Below are 21913 nucleotides of genomic sequence, written 5' to 3'. Positions count from 1 at the left end.
TTAGCAGATGTTGTATACAACAATACAGATAAAAGTCACACTCAATGTAGGCTACAAACTTATTACAACTGGAGCTGGCCAATCCTGCTCCCTGAGGTATGCTGGGTGTGAAGGCTTCTGTTCCAGCCAAGCATTAACACACCTGATTCAACTTATCAAACCGAATGAGTTGATAGTAATGTGTATTATTGCTGGACTGGAATAGAAGTCTGCTCACCGAGTAGATCAGGGAGTGGAGCAAGGTTGGCCACCTCTGGTATGGACTAGTTTTTGTTCAAATGAAATTATGATTTAGTAATAATAGCCTACCTACTAAAATGTTTAACATTTACAAAAGAGTTAGCTTATTTGTACATTTTGAAAATATATGTTGATTAATTCAATGTTGATTAATTGAAGTTAAGTGTTTAAACATATTTTAATTGTTAACTTAAAGCTATTATTCAAGATGAACTATTGTCAATGTTCATTAATCACAGATCACAAATCTGCAATAAAAAGAGGTGAAGGGGATGTGTCTCTAATTTGTCTGTGTTTATGTTCTGCTTTCGCAAATGAGTTGTGAGCTCTCCAATCTGTTTTATTTTATTGTCACTCTGTCTCAGGATACATGCAATGTGAACCCATTTAGCAGCATATCATAATGGCATGCATCACCAGTGCAGCCATAGGCCTACAGTATCATGGCATTAGTGGCCTTATGGGCATGTGCAATGCACCCTTGTCATTATAAATCTGAAGCAGAGAATTGCTAAAAAAAAAAATTGAGATAGCTATATGTTCTCAATTTAAATTATACAAGTATATCATGTATATGATGCTAACCATAGGCCAGATTTTCTACATGATTTTTCTGAAAATGTTTAGTGAAAATCCAATCCTTGTTTTCTAGGTACAGTACAATTTGAGACAAAATCAGACGGTCAATTACATGGAGGAGGATTGCAGAGATTGTTGTTGTTGATGGTGGGTGAAGAGAGATTTGCACAACAATGTCAAAGCCACAATTTATTTTACCCAAAGTACAGTGCCTTCAGAAAGTAGTCATACCCCTTGACTTATTCCACATTTTGTTGTGTTACAGCCTGAAATAAAAATGGATTAAATATATTTTTTAAATCTCACACATCTACATGTAATACCCCATAATGACAATGTAAAAACAATGTTTTTCACATTTATTGAAGATGAAATACAGAAATCTGACCGACCGCCTCGATTCGGTCTTATGTAGCAAAATCTGAAATGTTTTTTACATTGGATAAAAGTAGAGACTTAGATCTAGAAAATTTTATATCATACACTGCAGTTGAAGAACAATGGGAAAGTAATTCTGCTTTGAAAGTTGATCAACTTGTAACACCACTTTTGAGAAAATGGCCCTTGAATGTTTTGGTACACCTACTGGAGAGCTCTTCTTTGTTCACACCCTCTTCAGCCTTAGCACCACCCATCTCTTTAAGGATTCACACTTGCATAGTAGCAATATCAAAAACAGAAAGTGTCCAGATAAAAATATTGTATTAATATTTTATCATTATTAGATGACGCTTACACGACTGTTAGGAGAATTTATATCCCAATGTTTCAAAAATGAACTTATTACTCAGTCTATATCCCAGAGGTTGTAAATCTCTAATAATCAGACCAAGCAGCCCAGCATACAATCATCAGGCTTTATTCATGAGAACGTTCTGAAACAAAATGGTCGTACAATATTTTTATATGCACACATCAGAGGAAAGATCACACCCCTCTTTAGGCGGGCTGTAGTTTTCCACTGGAAAACTGCTCTCCTGACCATCAAGTCACACAACACACACACACACACACACACACACACACACACACACATATACATGTTCTTATCATAGGCTGCATTCCTTAGTTATTGCCTGCTCACAATATCCTGCAAGCCTTTCACTCCCCTTTTCCTGTGTGTTTTGGGATCCAGTCTATACTCTTGCTGGGATATAAACACATTTGATTAATTCTCTAAGCTCTAGTCTACTAATTAGTCATACATTATTAGTTTAGATGAGGGTGTGACATTTTAGTCATGTCTCACTCACACATTTCTTTATCAATCCACCCTTTGACTAAATTTCACACACACATTTAAAATACATTCTTATAAAATGAAACACACAACAAGGCATACAACTTGTTTTGCATATTACATGAATCATTAGTACAAAACACACTATAAAATACAATTTGTCTTGCATTGCTACCAAATTTCACTTCCAACCATAACTCACTCTCCTTGTTAGGATTTTCACTATAACTTTAATTGAAAAGATAGTATATTAAACATCAAATATTGTCTCATTTAATACAGGTTAATCAAGGTTACCCCCATGATTAAAAGTGTAATGTTACTCTTTAGCAATGGTACCTAACCTGTTTACCCACTATCTGGAAACAACAGTCTAAGACTATAGTGAAGAACATTTGCTTCATCACATCCTGCCATATTGATTAATTAGTACATCACACTTAAAACAGGACTTTAATACACAAAAATCATTACAATGACTTTTAAACTAGAGATTTGTAGTTCTAGGTAAACATCCAGTCACAGTTCTTCGTTAGATTTTCACTGCAACCTTCACACATTAGAACTAAGAAAAGTTTAATCCATTCTCAAACTATCTGAATCTTCGTCATCCTCCACCAAGCCTGGTGGGTCATATTCTTCATTCCTTAGGTCCGAGTCCAGGATTGGGCCATATCTCACCATCTGTTGGGAAATTGCAATCTCCAACGCCTTGTTTACCAACCCTCGGACACAGGGAATAAGACAACATCCACAAAGAACAAACATACCCATAGAAGCTATAGCTGCACCCAGAACAGTTGTAACAATAGCTTTCCATTTTCCAAACATGTTATCAAACCAACCAGTCATTGATGTATTCACCCCCCAGTTCTCAACCCATTCTTTACTTAATGCAGTGAGACCTGCCAGTGCTCTAGTTACTGTACCATCTGGGGCTGTATTGTTGGGGATAAACATTCAACAATGACCTCCCACCATCTTGTAAATCCGCCCTTCTCTGCTAAAAGCATATCGAGAGCCAACCTATTCTGCGGTCATGAGTGAGGTGGCAGATAGTTGGTCTGAGATTCTCTTCACTGCATCCCTTGTCTAATTAACAAACCTTTGTAGATGTAATTAATCCAGTCAACATTTTTATCAATTGTAACCCACCAGAATTTTTTTGTTGTAAAACCTTCTCCAATTTGATCTGTGATTCGCATTACTTTGGTGTCTATAAACATTGATAATCTCCGGGGGTCATGGTGAATTGGGGTGCCTTAGTATTATCCTTTTTAAGAGTGGTTATTTTAATATCAGAACAATTTGGTGAGGTTTTGGTTTGATCCCAAATCTATCACACAAGAGAACATGGTCTGAGGCATAGGTGCAGTTAGAAGGGTTGGCCTACCTGTTGAACAGGCATAACAATTAGTTTGACCCAACGCCCTAGCTGTGTAGTTCATCCACCTTACCCAGAAGTTCTCATTTGGTTCATTTCCTGCAAGAGGAAATATTCTACCCTTGGTGGTTTAGTGCTATTTAGGATTCCTTCTGAGGGCCTTCCAAGGGGTATTAGACTAGTTTTTGATACCTCTGGTGATAACATTAGATCTACCTGCTGTTCTGTCTCAGGGGTGGAAGATTAATTTCTCTCCTGAAAAATGAGCCTCACACATATATCATCCCCGACATCATCAACACAGACTCAATAGTTCCTTGCTATGTCATCTTGCATAATTGACTTTACCGTAATCACCAGTTCCGTTTTACATTTATCATGGGGTTTGTTTAATTCCCCATCGGTGTGCTGCGTCCATCCCATTCTCATAGTATGTTCCCCAGGTATGTTTAAACACCTTTGCCCAAGGACATGAGCGTTCCCCAGTGCAAATGTATTTTTCCATACCTTCTAGGACCTAACTTTCTTGTATACGCCCCCTTCTCACCAAAGCCCCCAAAACCTCCTATCTTGAATCTCACATCTTGTCCTAAACTGACTTTAACTATAAAATAATCAAATCCCCCAATAGTCTTTCTTGGTTTCAGTATTTCTACGAGATCGAATCAGTGCATCATTTCCCTGTTTTAGGTTGACCTGGATTAATTCATAATATGGGTAACATGATGATGCAGCTCAGAGTCCCCCAAAATCCCAAAAACCGCCATCCCAATCCTGTCCCTGACCCACCTGCCTGGTACTTCCCCATACCCACACCTCTATAAACACCCCACAGTGGCGAAAGGTCGGGGTAGGGTTTCTTCGTTAACAGAGTTTACCCCTGAGCCCTAGTGGTTTAGTTCTTCTCTTTAACTCTGTGTGTGTTCAACGGTGTTGGTATGTGGGCCTACCTTTTTCCAGTGGGTAACGTGGACCTAAGTGGCTCTCTCAGCTATTCTTATAGCGAAGGCAGTTACCAATAGGACTTGGTATGGTCCCTCCCAGCGTGACTGCTTTCAATCCTTTTTCCTCAACGATTGGATCCACACCCAGTCTCCAGGTTGTATACTATGAGTGACCTTCTCCTTTAATTCTCCTGTAGGACACAAATTGTGTCAATATTTCCGCATATCAAAACAGTGACTTTAATACATTTAATAATTTATCCTTATGCCAGACATTATCTCGTAGGATTGTTCCTTTCTTTACAGTATGAAAATATATACACTCACCAACTGTATGTCGCCCCGGATAAGAGCGTCTGCCAAATGGCCAAAATGTAAAATATAATCAAGAACATAGGAAATATCTGTTTCCCCGTATAGTGTTCCTGTCACCCTTTTTAATGTCATATTTCACTCATTTGTCAATATTATCCCTTACTTCATATAAGTAAGCAGTGATATTTTATTCCAGGTATCAATATTTTTTTTTTTATGATACGTTGTCTCCTACTGTCCCTTAACATATACTGTAGGGGATTTTCCTCAGTCCTGGAAATAAAATAAAAAATTAAATAAATAAAAAAACTCCCCCTTCAGAACACATCGGATAACTCCATGTTTCATTAAATTCACTAAACCTATAAATAACAAGCCCATAACCACCTTCCGGTAATCTACTGATTTAAACCTGTTGCATTAATGTATTAAAATATAAACATATTGTTTAATAAATCCACTGTTTGCATTGAACACATCGCTCAGTCTCTCTAGGTATTGACTAATAGTCTCACTGTCTCCCTGCTTACACTCGTGGACTTTGGAGAAGTCGGCATGTCTGTGATAATATTCTGTCAGATTATCACAGAGTTGTGTTAATTTATCTCTAAAAGCCCCTCCCTCTTCCCACTCTAACACCGGCGCGTTCCCATCTCCGGGAACCCAGTTTCCCCTTACTGCCGCCCAGTCCTTCAACACTATCTGTCTGACTGCCCTCTCTAGTTCCCCTGTATTCAGCTTAAAGCTGGCGGTCAGCCCTTCCATATCTCTTCTGAACTTCTGAACCCCGTTTTAGGGTGGGGTATCCCTTCCACTGCTCTCATTACATCTCTCTGCTTCGTTTACTAAATCCTGGCATTAGTCAATTCTATCCACACACCACCAAAAACGAATAACATATTTGCATACACATAACTAGAAAGCATGAATGTAATGCCATTCTTGCTTAAACAATGCAATTCAACATTTCTCATCACACAATTTCTATTACTTTTTTCACACAGGAAACCCTGTACAATCTCTATCCTCTATTGCTGACATTACTTTTCAACATTTCTCAAATCGAATTACCTCTGTTATCAACTAAAATTATAGCCATCTCTTATCAAACCCCCAATCTGTCATTGTTTAGAGTACAGCAGATATAGGTAACTGTCCTTTCTAAGTAGGCTACAAATAACACCAAACACATGCCGTAGTTGACCAGCATATATTGAATTTATCTCCATAGTATTAATATCCAATGTAGTGATTGACGTTCCTTAATGGAAACCCTAAATTGGCTTTGTACAATATTATATTAATTATGTCTCACCCATGACGTATGTCTAAGTTTGGGTGAGCAAGTTAATATATCATTATTATTCCAATTATTATTTTATGAAGTCTCTAGCCTCTCATTCAACACAAATCCCCATCATCAAATATACTCCCAGCAGAACTGAAAAAAAAAATAACAGACTGTGATTTCCAGGACACTGCCCCTTTGTTTCTGGCCTCACTATCTCCCCGAGAGTTGGCACTCCCTTAAGGTCTCTCCCAATCTGCTCTTGGTAAACTGCATACCTTTTAACCTCAATATGTGTTGCTGTGCTTTTCTCCACCCTATCAAATTATTTTTAATGGTCCTGCTTATCTCTGGTCTCATTCCACTGAGGAACACTATATTTTAAATTGCTGATGGTAGGGTGTATCATTCCCCTGTCTCTGGTCTGGCTCGGGAATGCCACTGTTTGCGTTAGACACATCTTTAACCCTCTCTAAGTACTGGCTGACAGTCTCACTATCATCTTGTTTACACTCATGTGCTTTAGAGAAGTCTGCATGACGATGGTAATGTTCTCTGAGGCTATTACACAATTCAGTTATTTTCCCAACATACTCTCCGTGAACGGCCCATGGCAAAAGTGCCCTCTGGGCATCCCCTGAAACCCACTGCCCTCTAACGGCAGCCCAATCCTTAATATTCCTGTTTTGGGGTGGGTCATTCCTTTTACCGCTCTGGCCACGTCCCTCTGTGTTTATGGCCTGTATACATCTAAGGTTGCTGGGGCCCCTTCATTCCCTGCCAATAGATTAGGTAAGGCTATCATTGGGTACTGGCCCCCTCCTACTCTCTCATCTCCTGACTCATACTGACTCCCTCCTGAGCTTAGCTCCTAACTGGACTTTTGTTGTGGAGTTCAAGTCTCCTCAGGGACCTGGGTCTTCCACCCTTCGGTCCCTTGACCCCCCTATTGTATCCTAGTACTCTAGTTACTTTCTTAGCCTTCTATTTCTGTCTGTCTCTCTCTCTATCTTTCTAATTTCTGCAATGACCAATTGGGTTACTGCTGTTGTTCCAAAAATTACCTTAGAACCTCAACTGCACTATTTTCCTTTGCCTTATCCTCAACCCCAGTTGTCACTTTAACTGAGTTGTTAGGTATTAAATAATTTGACAATTTTGCTTTTAATGATTTATTCGATCTTTAATTAATTTCTTATATGTTTCTTCCTCAAAATAGTCAATTATAATTACTTACTTCCTCACACAACCTATTTTGGTCCCTGTCTCTGGAATGCATTCTTAGATGTGACTTTTGAGCAAATATTAATTAAGTCTCACACAAGATTATTGGTTAACACTACCAGCAACTTGGAGTTTGTACTTAGACAAATTACGGCCCCAATTTCATGGAATGGATAGAGTTACTGCTAATCTACAGTTGTTTGTGACTTATAATATTCTATTTCTCACACATACTATTTTTATTTAATTCCTCCTGGTGTACTTTTGACAACCCTCTTTCAGATTGTCTCAACACAAGGCTAGTTTATGTTTGGTAATGGCCTCTCTACCCGGAGTCTATTTCGGACCCTCCCCCTTTGCTACACCACTTGCATTTCCTACTTATTTAGAATACTAGCGCATTGGGTTTTCTCTAGATAAGCGTCTAAAAACATGATGGCAAGACTTCCTTGAGGATTTTGGTAATCATTCTCTGTCCTTTACAAGAATTACAAGAGTTATTGCAAGTTCAGATAATTTCCCCCAAAACCCATGAATAAAGACTACTGACCTTATTCTTGGAGCTGGGACTCAATTTGGTTGGATCTCGTCACCGTTCCTGTTGTGAAACAGTTCACCGCCGGCCTGGATTAACCCTCAATCTTAGAGGTCAGGACTTTGTCCCACGGATCCTAGATCCGCCCGTGCACGGTTTCGGGGTTCCCTGGGATGACAGACAATGGGTGTTGATATCCGTCTCGAAGAACCAAGCTGTTAGGAGAATTTATATCCCAATGTTTCAAAAATGAACTTATTACTCAGTCTGTATCCCAGAGGTTGTAAATCTCTAATAATCAGACCAAGCAGCCCAGCATACAATCATCAGGCTTTATTCATGAGAACGTTCTGAAACAAAATGGTCGTACAATATTTTTATATGCACACGTCAGAGGAAAGATCCCACCCCTCTTTAGGCGGGCTGTAGTTTTCTCACTCACACATTTCTTTATCACCGACACACTTGCCTAAAATGATAGGTCATGTGAAGGAAATGCTATAACCTCCCCCCAGCCACATTTAGCTAAGTGGATGGTTCACTATTGTCTAGACATGTACACATGTTCATGAAATACAATAGATGGCCGTAATCACCGCCAGACACACCTGGCTAATTTGATGGGTCATGTAATAATCTGCAGGTAGCTAAAGCTAACAAACTAGGTTCAACGTTAGCTAGCTAACATTAGGCTATAACTAGCAATGCAAATGGATTTTTGAGTTGAATAATATTACTACACAGATCATACATGTAACGTTAGCTAGCGAGCCAGCAAGCTAACATTTGCTAGCTAACTAAAACGACTTTCTGACAAAATTAGAAACGTATATCTGAAAATGTAGCTAGACTGTTACCCGTACACATGGATGAACGCTTCACGGTAGACTGGAACCATTTAACTCCATTTTGTTTGTAGCTACATCTTGTTTGGCCAGTGTTGTGTCAAGTCACTCCGGTTCACACTCATCGTGGCATGTGCAGAAAGTAGCCCATCACTTTTCCAACTGATCTGTTGATAGTGCCTGCTAAATTCAGGGCATCAATGTTGTTGAGAAAAGTAGGAAAACTTTTGTAGTTCTCGATGGCTAACGTTATATCTTTCAAAAACGGCGCAGTAGAAAGGACTGTTAACACATACTGAGCAGCTCACGTTATAGACAGAAGCGTGCTACATGGCAGACCAATGCAAATTCATCTCCCGGCATGTCCAGCTCATCCATTATCTCAGCCAATCATGGCAAGTGGGAAGGTTCCTGTCTTTTTCTGTGGCTAAACCAACTAGGCTTGTAATTTAACCATTTTATTCATATTTATGGATGGAATACAAGTTTGTTATTAAGGCACTTGAAAGTTCACATGTTCCAGAAGGCATTTCTGCCAGAAAACGCATTTGGATAAATAACTGACGTTTATGTTCAAATACAGGTCCTGTGAAGTAGTGACGTGTAACATACGCCTAGTTTCCTGAAACGAGTCACAAATATCTCATTTACATAGGTATTCACACCCCTGAGTCAAAACTTTGCTGAAGCACCTTTGGCAGTGATTACCTCTGTGAGTCTTTCTGGGTAAGTCTCTAAGAGTTTTCCACACCTGGACTGTGCAACATGTCTCCATTATTCTTTTCAAAATTATTTTCAAAATTCTCTGTCAAATTGGTTGTTGATCATTGATAAACAACAATTTTCAGGTCTTGCAATAGATTTTCAAGTAGATTTAAGTCAACACTGTAACTTGGCCACTCAGGAACATTCACTGTCTTCTTGGGAAGCAACTCCAGTGTAGATTTGGCCTTGTGTCTTAGGTTATTGTCCCACTGAAAGGTGAATTCATCTCCCAGTGTCTGGTGGAAAGCAGGCTGAACCAGGTTAACCTCTAGGATTTTGCCTGTGCTTAGCTCCATTCCGTTTCTTTTTTTATCCTGAAAAACTCCCCAGCTCTTAATGATTACAAGCATACCCATAACATGATGCAGCCACCACTATGCTTGAAAATATGGAGAGTGGTACTCAGTAATGTGTTTTATTGGATTTGACCCAAACATTACACTTTGTATTCAGAACCAAAAGTTAATTTATTAGCCAATTTTTTAGCAGATATTACTTTAGTGCATTGTTGCAAACAGGATGCATGTTTTGGAATATTTGTATTCTGTACAGGCTTCCTTCTTTACACTGTCAATTAGGTTAGTATTGTGGAGTAACTACAATGTTGTAGTTTTCTCCTAGCACAGCCATTAAACTCTGTAACTGTTTTAAAGTCACGATTGGACTCATGGGGAAATCCTTGAGTGGTTTCCTTCCTCTCCGGCAACTGAGTTAGGAAGGACGCCTGTATCTTTGTAGTGACACACACACAAACCCATGTACACAAGCACAGACGCACATGTCTTATCTTTCTAGGAACACTTATGGGAAATTAACACAAATATTTTGATTTCAGTTACCAATTCCTCTTGGTAATTTCATTAGAGGTAATCGTTTAAAAAATGTCAACGACGTTTAATGTTCTCTATCTCTCCCTGAAAATAAGTTTGAAATCTCTCCTTAATCACGATGACATCCTGAAAGATGTGACTTTTCCAACGAACCCTCAAACTTTCGCATCGCAAGCAGTGGCTTACTGATGTCCCCCTATACACACTGAAGAAGGTTAAAACCATAAAGGGGAGCCTTCTGTAAAAAGCAAGAAAGACTGTAATAAAACAACGAACAAGGAACACTCTCAAATGCATTTTTTTTATTGTCATGACAAAATTACACATTTGTGTTGACAAAGCAACAAACTGTTTCTCTCTCTATCACTTTTGTGCTGCATCCTGACAGGGCTGTGACTCTCCTGTACCTATTCCATAGTTATCCATCATCCCAGAAGTTAAAGAGCCTTATTCAGTCTGTCCTCTCATAGACCTGCTATGATCTCCCTGGTGAGGTTATTATTGCCAGAGAGCGATAGTGATTTTGATACAGATTGCTAAACTGATACGATGAATTTGAGTCTAAAGTCCAAGGATCTCTATCTCAAGGAAAATTCAATGCGCTACACATCTTACGAATCAAATACAACCCTTTTTTGTATCCACTGCAGATCCTGAAGGCAAACCAGGATCATTGAATTGGGGCCGAAAGTAATTAACACTCTTTTAGGCAGAAATAATTACCTGGGAGCTGCGATGGCCCAAGTCCCCTATGGAGTGACAGCCACTGAACACCAAACAGAACTATCCCTTTTAGTGCAGGAGACTCCAGAGCACAATAAAGAACCTTGTCGATTGAAGCTCATTTAGCAATATTTTGATTAAAACTCTTCATTGTAGATGTCACACTGCACACTCCCAGTGGAAACAAAAGTCATTTTATGGTAAGCCAGGAAAAACGCTTTAGTGGACCTCTTTGGGAAATTATTAAGAGTTTCTGTAATTGACAGCAATGTGTGTTTTCTTCTTGTTTTCTTCGCAGGCGATGTCATTTCTCACTCCGTTGGCTGTGATATTTGTGGTGAAGATCATTCGGCGGACAGATAAGACAGAAATCAAGGAGGCGTGTCTTGGTATGTACTGTATGGACCCTTACGTTGACTCATCCTTTTATTGTTATGTTGGGCTTGAATTGAAGGGCTATGTTAGGGTATGCCCTACCTCTTGTTAAAGAAAAGGGCAAAAAGCATACCCCTTGTTAGTTTAAGCTTTTGAAGGGGAAAATATGTATCTTGATTAGATAAAGCGATCTATAACGACTTAACTCTGCGATGCTTTAGGCTAGAAACAAGTGCAAATTCCACAAGAAAGACGTGATTCTGATACACATGGGGATATTGTTAGTCTTTATGACATTCAGCAGCTGAGCTACAACATTCTATAGTCAATGAGTCACAAAAAGACTGCTTGGGAAGTAATCTAATATGTGACTCTTGATGAGCCAATCATTTTCTGAAAAATGTGTAAATTATATTTAATGGGTCATATAAACTATAATATTATAACATACAGTATATAGCAGATAAACATTTGTGAATATAGTCTCCTTTATTTTCCCTATTAATATTATCATGAAAAAGCCTGGCCAAATGTTGTCATGCATCATGTTACGCTATGTAGAATTGCAGGAAATTAGCTTCAAAACAAAACAAAAAATCCTCAATGAACAATAATTAAAATAGGCTGAAATGCAGTCTCCGGTCAGCATTTTTGCCTCCAATTATGACTAACTCACATGTCCCACACATCTGTTTAATTAATTTGGTATTTCACAATAGCTAATGAAAGTCAGCAGAACAATTCACATTCCTTAAAATGGGCTAAACTATAGGGTAGTTAGTGTGCTTGTGTCAGCGAGCTGTTTTTCTCCATACTTCTTACATTATTCCACTTTTTCTCAGTTTTGCCAGTGCAACTACTTATTTGAAGTCTGATATGCGTAGTTGTGCATTAGAAAATACATTTATTGAGGATATGCATTTGTGTAGGCATTTTAATGTAAGCTATATTATCTGGTGACATAAAGTTATTACTAATAGCCTAATGTTTAACCTACCCAACCATGAGCAATCTTTTTGTCAGGTAAACATTTATTTGAAATCACATTTCACCATCTGACGTAATGATATGCTACTTTTGAGGCTTTACTTTATTGGTTTGGTATTTTTTCATGGTTCAAGGCCAATTTTGAATAAAGAGCCATGGTCTCTTTTAGGTGAAATGATTCAAATGAGCAGGGCAGATGAAATTGTCATGTGAGGCCTACAGCATGTTTTATGCTAAGCCAATAACACATGCTCTCAGTAAACTGACCAGCTAAATTAAGACAGTGGTGAATAAATAAAGTAATACAATGTACAGCTGTCTTTATTTGTGCTCATTACACAACAGATACAGTTCTAGTGTGACATAACCATTGTCCCAGGCAAGAACACACTCTAGACCAGGTATGATGGTTGCATCACGAGTTTCACATGGTTTACTTTAGATATGTTTTCTGATATCATCAAGGAAAACTTTGTGAACACTACTGTAAACCGATATACGTTTTATTATTACTGTGTTGGCTTCAGCAACACACTATTACTATAGATAAGAACCAATATCTATAATTTGGTATGATGTTATTTGATATAAATATCAGTAAGGTATATCACAATATCGTGATCTACCTCCAACCTTCCTCTTAGCATACACTACACATTACTGTTCCTGCATGCACAAAACCCTTTCACAGACCTTCTCACAGTCTCTCAACTAAGCACACTTAATTGCCTAACATGCTGACCAAACCGCCCATGTTGCATGCATCTGTGTAGCCGGGCACGTGCTGCAAGTCCCGCCTCTCCCATCTACTGATTGCTTTTTAGGAGCATACTAACCCATGTGGATGATTGAAAGATGAATGAGGTCCACATTACAGTCCAGTTGGTGGCGATAATGCACCTTAAAGTTGGTTGCCAACCACCATATAAAATCCAGAAATTGGTACCTGCAATTTGGGAACGAGTTTCGGATGGAACGCTAGTCAGAGAATTTGCGCTAGGAGTAGCCGCTTTGAAAAGAAGGACGGTCGACAGAGAGAGGAAGAGGCGCAGCGACATAGCGCTGAACTTTTTGGACGGGTTAGCCAAGAACAATATAAGAAAATTGAGAGATAGGCAGCGATGCCCCTGGTGCGAACCAGGAGTACGGTGGAAGTAACTTTAGACAAAGATTCGGTTGGAGAGCCTCATAAATGGCATCCCTTGAGAAAGCAAGAACAAGATGTATGTCAGGAGAAGTGCAATATTATCATAAGGAATATGCTTGGAATATGGAGTAGGAATGGAGGGAAAAAGAGAGGCAGATAAGGTCTAAGAGAGAGAGGGAGGAAGATTGTGAGCTTGAGTCGGTTAACAATGGCGAAAAAAAGGGAGAAGGTTTGTTAAAGAAGAATGGTAGAAAATGTAAAGAGATTAAGATGAAGACAGGAGGAAAAATGGAAGTGAATGAGGGTGAAGTATCGGAGGTGGTAGGTGTGGTGAAGTTCTCGGAGCCCGAGGCTTGCACCAAGGGTCAGGATGAAAATGAGTCTGTGACAGTAGGAGTGAAGTTTTGGGAAAAAGTAGACCATTGCCTTTTGACTGATCCATTTGTGGTTTCAGGGTGTGTGAAAACAGAGTTGGGTAGAGTGGAATCGGTGAGGGTAACCAGAAGTGGTCTAGTGATAATTGTTTGTGTTTCTGATGGTCAGAGGGAGAAGGCGCTCGTGATGTTAAACAAATGGGGGCAAGAAATTTGAAATATTTCGCTCTCAAGAAAAGTGTGCCATTGAAAGGAGTGATTACTTGGGTAGCAGTAAATGTAAAAGTTGACCAACTGAAGGGGAAGATTCCCGGTGTTTGTGATGCTCGTCGTTTGGTGCAACGCAAACAGGGTGGCGAGAGTGGGGAAACAGAATAGTCATTGTCTGTTCTTTTGAGTTTTGAAGTTGAGTATTTGCCCGACAAAGTGAAGTTGGGATATATAAGTTCTCCTGTACGAGCTTATGTGCCAAAAACATCATGTTGTTACAGGTGTCAAACTTATAGGCATGTGGCAGCACTGTGTAGGAGGGAGGTTCCAAGGTGTGCAGAAGGGCATGAGACAAAGGAATGTGTAGCATACTGGCCTCCTGTAGCTCAGTTGGTAGAGCATGGCGCTTGCAACGCCAGGGTTGTGGGTTTGATTCCCACTGGGGGCCAGTATGAAAAATGTATGCACTCACTAAATAAACTGTAAGTCGCTCTGGATAAGAGCACCTGCTAAAATGTAAATGTAGCATTGGGGAAAGTAGTGGTATGGGAGCCATGGGGATGGGAATAAGAAATGTCCCGTGCGAGAGAGGCAGGTTGAGGTTTCCAGGGGAAGAGTAGTGCAGAAGTTATCATATGCTGAGGCAGTGAAGAAAGCAGAGGAAGATGGGTCAAGGGGGAGGAGTGGTGAGAGTTGTAGATCTGTACCAGTACAGACATACAGTTGAAGTTGGAAGTTTACATACACTTAGGTTGGAGTCATTAAAACTCGTTTTTCAACCAATCCACAAATTTCTTGTTAACAAACTATTGTTTTGGAAAGTCGGTTAGGACATCTACTTTGTGCATGACACAAGCAATTTTTCCAACAATTGTTTACAGACAGATTATTCCACTTATAATTCACTGTATCACAATTTCTGTGCGTCAGAAGTTTACATACATACACTAAGTTGACTGTGCCTTTAAACAGCTTTGAAAATTCCAGAAAATGATGTCATGGCTTTAGAAGCTTCTGATAGGCTAATTTACATCATTTGAGTCAATTGGAGGTGTACCTGTGGATATATTTCAAGGCCTACCTTCAAACTCAGTGCCTCTTTGCTTGACATCATGGGAAAATCAAAATAAATCAGTCAAGACTTCATAAAATAATTTGTAGACCTCCACAAGTCTGGTTCATCCTTGGGAGCAATTTCCAAACGCCTGAAGGTACCACGTTCATCTGTACAAACAATAGTACGCAAGTATAAACACCATGGGACCACACAGCCGTCATACCGCTCAGGAAGGAGACGTGTTCTGTCTGCTAGAGATAAACGTACTTTGGTGCGAAAAGTGCAAATCATTCCCAGAACAACAGCAAAGGACCTTGTGAAGATGCTGGAGGAAACAGGTACAAAATATCTATATCCACAGTAAAACGAGTCCTATATCGACATAACCTGAAAGGCCGCTCAACAAGGAAGAAGCCACTGCTCCAAAACCGCCATAAAAAATGCCAGACTACGGTTTGCAACTGCACATGGGGACAAAGATCGTACTTTTTGGAGAAATGTCCTCTGGTCTGATTAAACAAAAATAGAACTGTTTGGCCATAATGACCATTGTTATGTTTGGAGGAAAAAGGGGGACGCTTGCAAGCCGAAGAACACCATCCCAACCGTGAAGCACAGGGTTGGCAGCATCATGCTGTGGGGGTGCTTTGCTGCAGGAGGAACTGATGCACTTTACAAAATAGATGGTATCATGAGGAAGGAAAATGATGTGGATATATTGAAGCAACATCTCAAGACATCAGTCAGGAAGTTAAAGCTTGGTCGCAAATGGGTCTTCCAAATGGACAATGACCCCAAGCATACTTCCAAAGTTGTGGCAAAATGGCTTAAGGACAACAAAGTCAAGGTATTGGAGTGGCCATAACAAAGTCCTGACCTCAATCCTATAGAACATTTGTGGGCAGTACTGAAATAGCGTGTGCGAGCAAGGAGGCCTACAAACCTGACTCAGTTACACAAGCTCTGTCAGGAGGAATGGGCCATAATTCACCCAACTTATTGTGGGAAGCTTGTGGAAGGCTACCTGAAACGTTTCACCCAAGTTAAACAATTTAAAGGCAATGCTACCAAATACTAATTGAGTGTATGTAAACTTCTGACCCACTGGGAATGTGATGAAATAAATAAAAGCTTAAATAAAGCATTCTCTCTACTATTATTCTGACATTTCACATTCTTAAAACAAAGTGGTGATCCTACCTGACCTATCACAGGGAATTTTTACTAGGATTAAATGTCAGGAATTGTGAAAAACTGAGTTTAAATGTATTTGGCTAAGGTGTATGTAAACTTCCGACTTCAACTGTTTAGGCCAACAAGTGATATATACTACAATTCAAAAGTTTGGGGTCACATAGAAATGTCCTTGTTTTCAAAAGAAAAGCACATTTTTTGTCCATTAAAATAACATCAAATTGATCAGAAATACAGTGTAGACATTGTTCATGTTGTAAATGGCTATTGTAGCTGGAAACGGCAGATTTTTTATGGAATATCTACATAGGCATACAGAGGTGTCACGGATTCAGCCGAGGCTGCTCCTCCTCCTTGCTCGGGCAAGCTTCGGCGTTCGTCGTCCCCGGAGTACTAGCTGCTACCGATCTATGTTTCGGTGTTTGTCTTGTTTGGTCTTTATTGTTTACACCTGTTTCCAATTATGTTGCATTGTATTCCCTTTATAACCCCCTGTCTCTTCTGGTGTATTGTGTGTGATTGTTTTTCGTTAGGTCGGCAGTTGCATTTGTGTGCGAGTTATTGTTCCTCCCTGTTAGGAGGTTTGTTTTGTACTTTTATTACTGTGTTCAGTAAAGTACGTCTGCCAGTAACTCGGTGTCCTGCGCTTGACTTCGTTTACCGCATACACGTCACCCTGACAGAATCACACACCATACATGGAGTCAGCAGGAGCGGCAGTGCCAGCTGGATCAATGGAGGAACGCGTCGAACAACAAGCGGCCATGATCCAGGCGCTCGGCACCGCCATGGAACGGGTGGTGAGCACAATGGAGCGATGGGAAAGAGGAGGTCTGCCTACACCTCCTCCGACGATACCACCACCATCGGCGATGCCCATCGCTTCACCTCCGGGGTCCAGTGGGATTCGGCTCTCGCTCCCAAGGGCTTATGATGGCACAGCTGCAGGGTGTCAGGGTTTCCTGCTCCAGGTTGAACTCTATCTGGCAACCATCCACCCGGTGCCCTCGGGATACGAGAGCGTGTCCGCCCTCATCTCCTGTCTGTCTGGCAAGGCGCTGGAGTGGGCCAACGCCGAGTGGGGGGGAATAGACGTCGTTACTATCAACTATGCGGAGTTCACCCGCCGCTTCAGGGCAGTATTCGATCATCCACCTGAGGGTAAAGCAGCAGGTGAGCGTCTATTCCACCTCAGACAGGGGAGGAGGAGCGCGCAGGAGTTCGCACTGGAATTCCGGACGCTGGCTGCCAACGCGGGATGGAATGAGAGGGCCCTCATCGACCACTACAGATGTAGCCTGTAGGAATTGGCCTGCAGGGACACCAACCTCAGCTTCGACCAACTGGTGGACATGTCCATTCGTCTGGATACCCTGTTGGCTACCCGCGGACGTCCGGATTCAGGGCTGTCCAATCCATCCCCCAGCACATCCGAGCCGACCCCTATGGAGCTCGGAGGTGCTGGTTCTAGGGAGACCAGGAGAGAGGCCGTCCCTTGCACCAACTGTGGCCGCAGAGGACACACTGCTGGTCAGTGCTGGGGAGGGTCTCCTAGGAATCGAGGCAGTAGGCAGCGCACTGATGAGTCATTCCAGGTGAGTAGGCACCCAACTCACCCAGAGCTCCCTGTTGCGCATATGTGTATTAAAGTTGTGTTTCCCGAGGTTTCTCCTCATTCCCAGCATAAGGCGCTAGTTTGATCTCAGGAGCGTGTACAACCTGGTGCGCATTAGGGAGGGAGATGAGTGGAAGACAGCATTCAGTACCACCTTGGGTCACTATGAGTACCTCATCATGCCATACGGTTTAATGAATGCTCCTTCAGTCTTCCAATCGTTTGTGGACGAGATTTTCCGGGACTTGCATGGACAGGGTGTAGTGGTGTATATTGATGACATTCTAATATACTCCCCTACATGAGCCAAGCGTGTGTCCCTGGTTCGTCGGGTGCTTGGTAGACTGTTGGAGCATGACTTGTATGCGAAGGCGTAGAAATGTCTGTTCTTCCAGGAGTCCATCTCCTTCCTGGGACACCGGTTGTCCGCGTCAGGGGTGGAGATGGAGATTGACCGCGTATCAGCTGTGCGCAATTGGCAGACTCCCACCTCGGTGAAGGAAGTGCAGCGGTTCTTGGGTTTTGCCAATTACTACCGGAGGTTTATCCGGTGCTTTGGACAGGTAGCAGCTCCCATTACCTCCCTGCTAAAGGGAGGTCCGGTGCGTCTGCAGTGGTCGGCTGAGGCGGACAGGGCTTTTAGACATCTGAAGGACCTGTTTACCTCGGCTCCAGTGCTGGCACATCCGGATCCTTCTTTGGCGTTCCAAGTTGAAGTGGATGCGTCCGAGGCTGGGATCGGTGCTGTACTGTCTCAGAGCTCGGATATGCCACCAAAACTCTGCCCCTGTGCTTTCTTTTCTAAGAAGCTCAGTCCGGCGGTGCGCAATTATGACGTGGGGGACAGGGAGCTGTTAGCTGTGGTCCAAGCCCTGAAGGTGTGGAGGCATTGGCTTGAGGGGGCTAAACACCCTTTTCTCATTTTGACTGACCATCGTAACCTGGAGTACATCCGGGCGGCGAGGAGGCTGAACCCTCGCCAGGCAAGGTGGGCTATGTTTTTTACCCGTATTGTATTTACGCTCACCTATAGACCAGGGTCACAGAACGCTAAGGCAGACGCCCTGTCCCGACTATATGACACAGAGGAGAGGTCCAATGAGCCCACTCCCATACTTCCAGAGTCTTGTCTGGTGGCACCGGTGGTGTGGGAGGTTGATGCGGACATCGAGCGGGTGTTACGTACCGATCCTACTCCCCCACAGTGTCCAGAGGGTCGGAAGTACGTGCCGCTCGAGGTTCGTGATCGATTCACCGGGAAACCTGCCCCTTCGCCTGCCCTGCCGGAAGCTGGGTTGGCGGTTTGTGGGGCCATTTAAAGTCCTGAGGAGATTGAACGAGGTATGTTATAGGTTACAACTGCCCATTAATTATGAATAGCTGTAGCATTAATCTCACCAATTGCTGTTTTTATAATGAAAAGGCGACCAAAAAACAGGTTCCTTTTGTAATGGAAGATTTTGTATCGAAAGCCAAGTTGAAGCCAACATTAGATGTTGTCCTCCTCATAATAACCACACATGGTTTTAGCGCAACAGAGTAGCGCAAGCAACACCCTTCAATTGAAGCATAATAAAAAAATCCCCATAGAAATCTGTCAATTTAAGATAGTGATACTTTTGGTCATGTAGTGTATGTGGACACTTGCTCGTCGAACATCTCAAGGTCCCCCCCTTGCTGCAATAACAGCCTCTACTCTTCTGGGAAGGCTTTCCAAAAGATGTTGGAACATTTCTGCGCAGACTTGATTCCATTCAGCACTAGTGAGGTCGGGTACTGATGTTGGGCGATAAGGCCTGGCTCGCAGTTGGCGTTTCAATTCATCCCAAAGGTGTTCGATGTGGTTGAGGTCAGGGCTCTGTGCAGGCCAGTCAAGTTCTTCCCACCGATCTCGACAAACAATTTATGTATGGACTTTGCTTGGTGCACGGGGGCATTGTCATGCTAAAACAGGAAAGGGCCTTCCCCAAACTGTTGCCACAAAGTTGGAAGTACAGAATCGTCTAGAATGTAATCGTATTCTGTAGCGTTAAGATTTCCTTTCACTGGAACCAAGTGGCCTAGCCCGAACCATAAAAAACAGCCCCAGACCATTATTCCTCCTCCAACAAACTTTACAGTTGGCACTATGCATTAGGGCAGGTAGCCTTCTCCTGGCATTCGCCAAACCCAGATTTGTCCGTCGGACTGCCAGATGGTGAAGCGTTTGCACTGAGAACACGTTTGCACTGCTCCAAAATCCAATGGCGGCGAGCTTTACACTACTCCAGCTGAAGCTTGGCATTGTGCATGGTGATCTTAGGCTTGTGTGCGGCTGCTCGGACATAGAAACCCATTTCATGAAGTTCCCGAGGAACAGTTATTGTGCTGATGTTGCTTCCAGAGGCAGTTTGGAACTCGGTAGTGACTGTTGCAACCGAGGACAGACAATTTTTACGCTCTACGCACTTCAGCACTCTGTGGTCCTGTTCTGTGAGCTTGTTTGACCTACCACTTCGCGGCTGAGCCGTTGTTGCTCTTATACTTTTCCACGTCACAATAACAGCACTTACAGTTGATGTCTCTAAAATGACATCTTTGAATCTTAATTTGGAGGAGATATTTAACATAGTTTTTGAAAAACGTGGTCACATAAAAACCTGAGGGAGATTTTTAGGTAAGTCCGTTAGCAAATTTTGCATCTGCACAGTTCTTCCACTAAATTAGTTTTTGTAAAGGAACTTCACTCACCTGGTTGTCTAAGTATTAATTGAATGGAAAAACCAGCAGACACTAGGCCCTCCATGGAATGAGTTTGACACCGCTGCTGTATTGTATTGTATTGTGCTCTACTCCCTGTACTGTGCTATCGAAACTTGTAAAACATCAAGGCCAGGGTGGACTGACCCAATTTCAACGTCCATGGACTTCCGGTGTCGGTCGGTGCTCAGTGGGTGAGGATGCTGATTTAAGTAAATGGAAGAGAGGGGGCTCATGGGTAGGTGAAAGTAAGATCTGGAAGAGGTGACATTAACTGGAGAGGGAAAGGCAGAGAGAGGGAGGGGGTTGTCCAAACTCAGACTGTTTTAACACACTTGGTTTGACCACCAGATGACAGAGAAAATAAACAGTTGTGAGCTGAACTTAATAGTATACCAGTGGAAGGGAGGACCGTAGCAGGTGACCCAACTGTGTTTGTGATTTATGATTTTCCAATGTAGCCAATTCAGCCCACCCCTCCCACCCAACGGCTTAGACTTTGAGGTTAACTATTTAAATGTCGGAACGTACAGACCAGACAGTTCCCTGTAAATGTGTGGATACATTTAATCAGGTCATATAAACTCAACTCCTATTACAACCCTGATCATGCCAAAAAGACAGTTTGTTTCAATCAAATGAAGCACCCTGACAGTAGCCTAAGCACCCTCCCGTTATCTTCTATCCCTGGCCTGGTGTCATCAAAGAATGTTACGCAGAACTGGACCATGCACAATAAAATAGGGATTGAACGATGTGGTCTTCTGTAGCTTAGTTGGTAGAGCATGGTGCTATTTTACTCATGTTAGGCTGTCAACCATGTCCAATCACCATCTCCATGTTTAAAAAGCAAATCATGTACAGTGAGGGAAAAAAGTATTTGATCCCCTGCTGATTTTGTACGTTTGCCCACTGACAAAGAAATGGTCAGTCTATAATTTTAATGGTAGGTTTATTTGAACAGTGAGAGACAGAATAACAACAAAAAAATCCAGAAAAACGCATGTCAGAAATGTTATAAATTGATTTGCATTTTAATGAGGGAAATAAGTATTTGACCCCTCTGCAAAACATGACTTAGTACTTGGTGGCAAAACCCTTGTTGGCAATCACAGAGGTCAGACGTTTCTTGTAGTTGGCCACCAGGTTTGCACACATCTCAGGAGGGATTTTGTCCCACTCCTCTTTGCAGATCTTCTCCAAGTCAATAAGGTTTTGAGGCTGACGTTTGGCAATTCGAACCTTCAGCTCCCTCCACAGATTTTCTATGGGATTAAGGTCTGGAGACTGGCTAGGCCACTCC

The 21913-nt window shown here is 41.9% G+C and overlaps 1 protein-coding gene across 1 annotated transcript in view; it reads left to right on the top strand.

Moving 5' to 3' along the window:
• Window positions 1-21913, top strand: part of LOC311136263 (phospholipid phosphatase 4-like) — a gene marked incomplete at both ends in the record, with an annotated part of 177258 nt that overhangs the window by 117296 nt on the left and 38049 nt on the right. The window contains one exon of the mRNA XM_084170394.1: window positions 11211-11301. Within this exon, the coding sequence (XP_084026520.1) occupies window positions 11211-11301 (91 nt within the window). The remainder of the gene's footprint in view (window positions 1-11210; window positions 11302-21913) is intronic.

The sequence above is a fragment of the Coregonus lavaretus genome (assembly GCF_964263955.1).
Source record: "Coregonus lavaretus genome assembly, chromosome: 1".
Lineage (NCBI taxonomy): Eukaryota > Metazoa > Chordata > Actinopteri > Salmoniformes > Salmonidae > Coregonus > Coregonus lavaretus.
The sequence above is the reverse complement of the archived record's forward strand: the minus strand, read 5'-3'. Positions and strand labels throughout refer to the sequence as shown.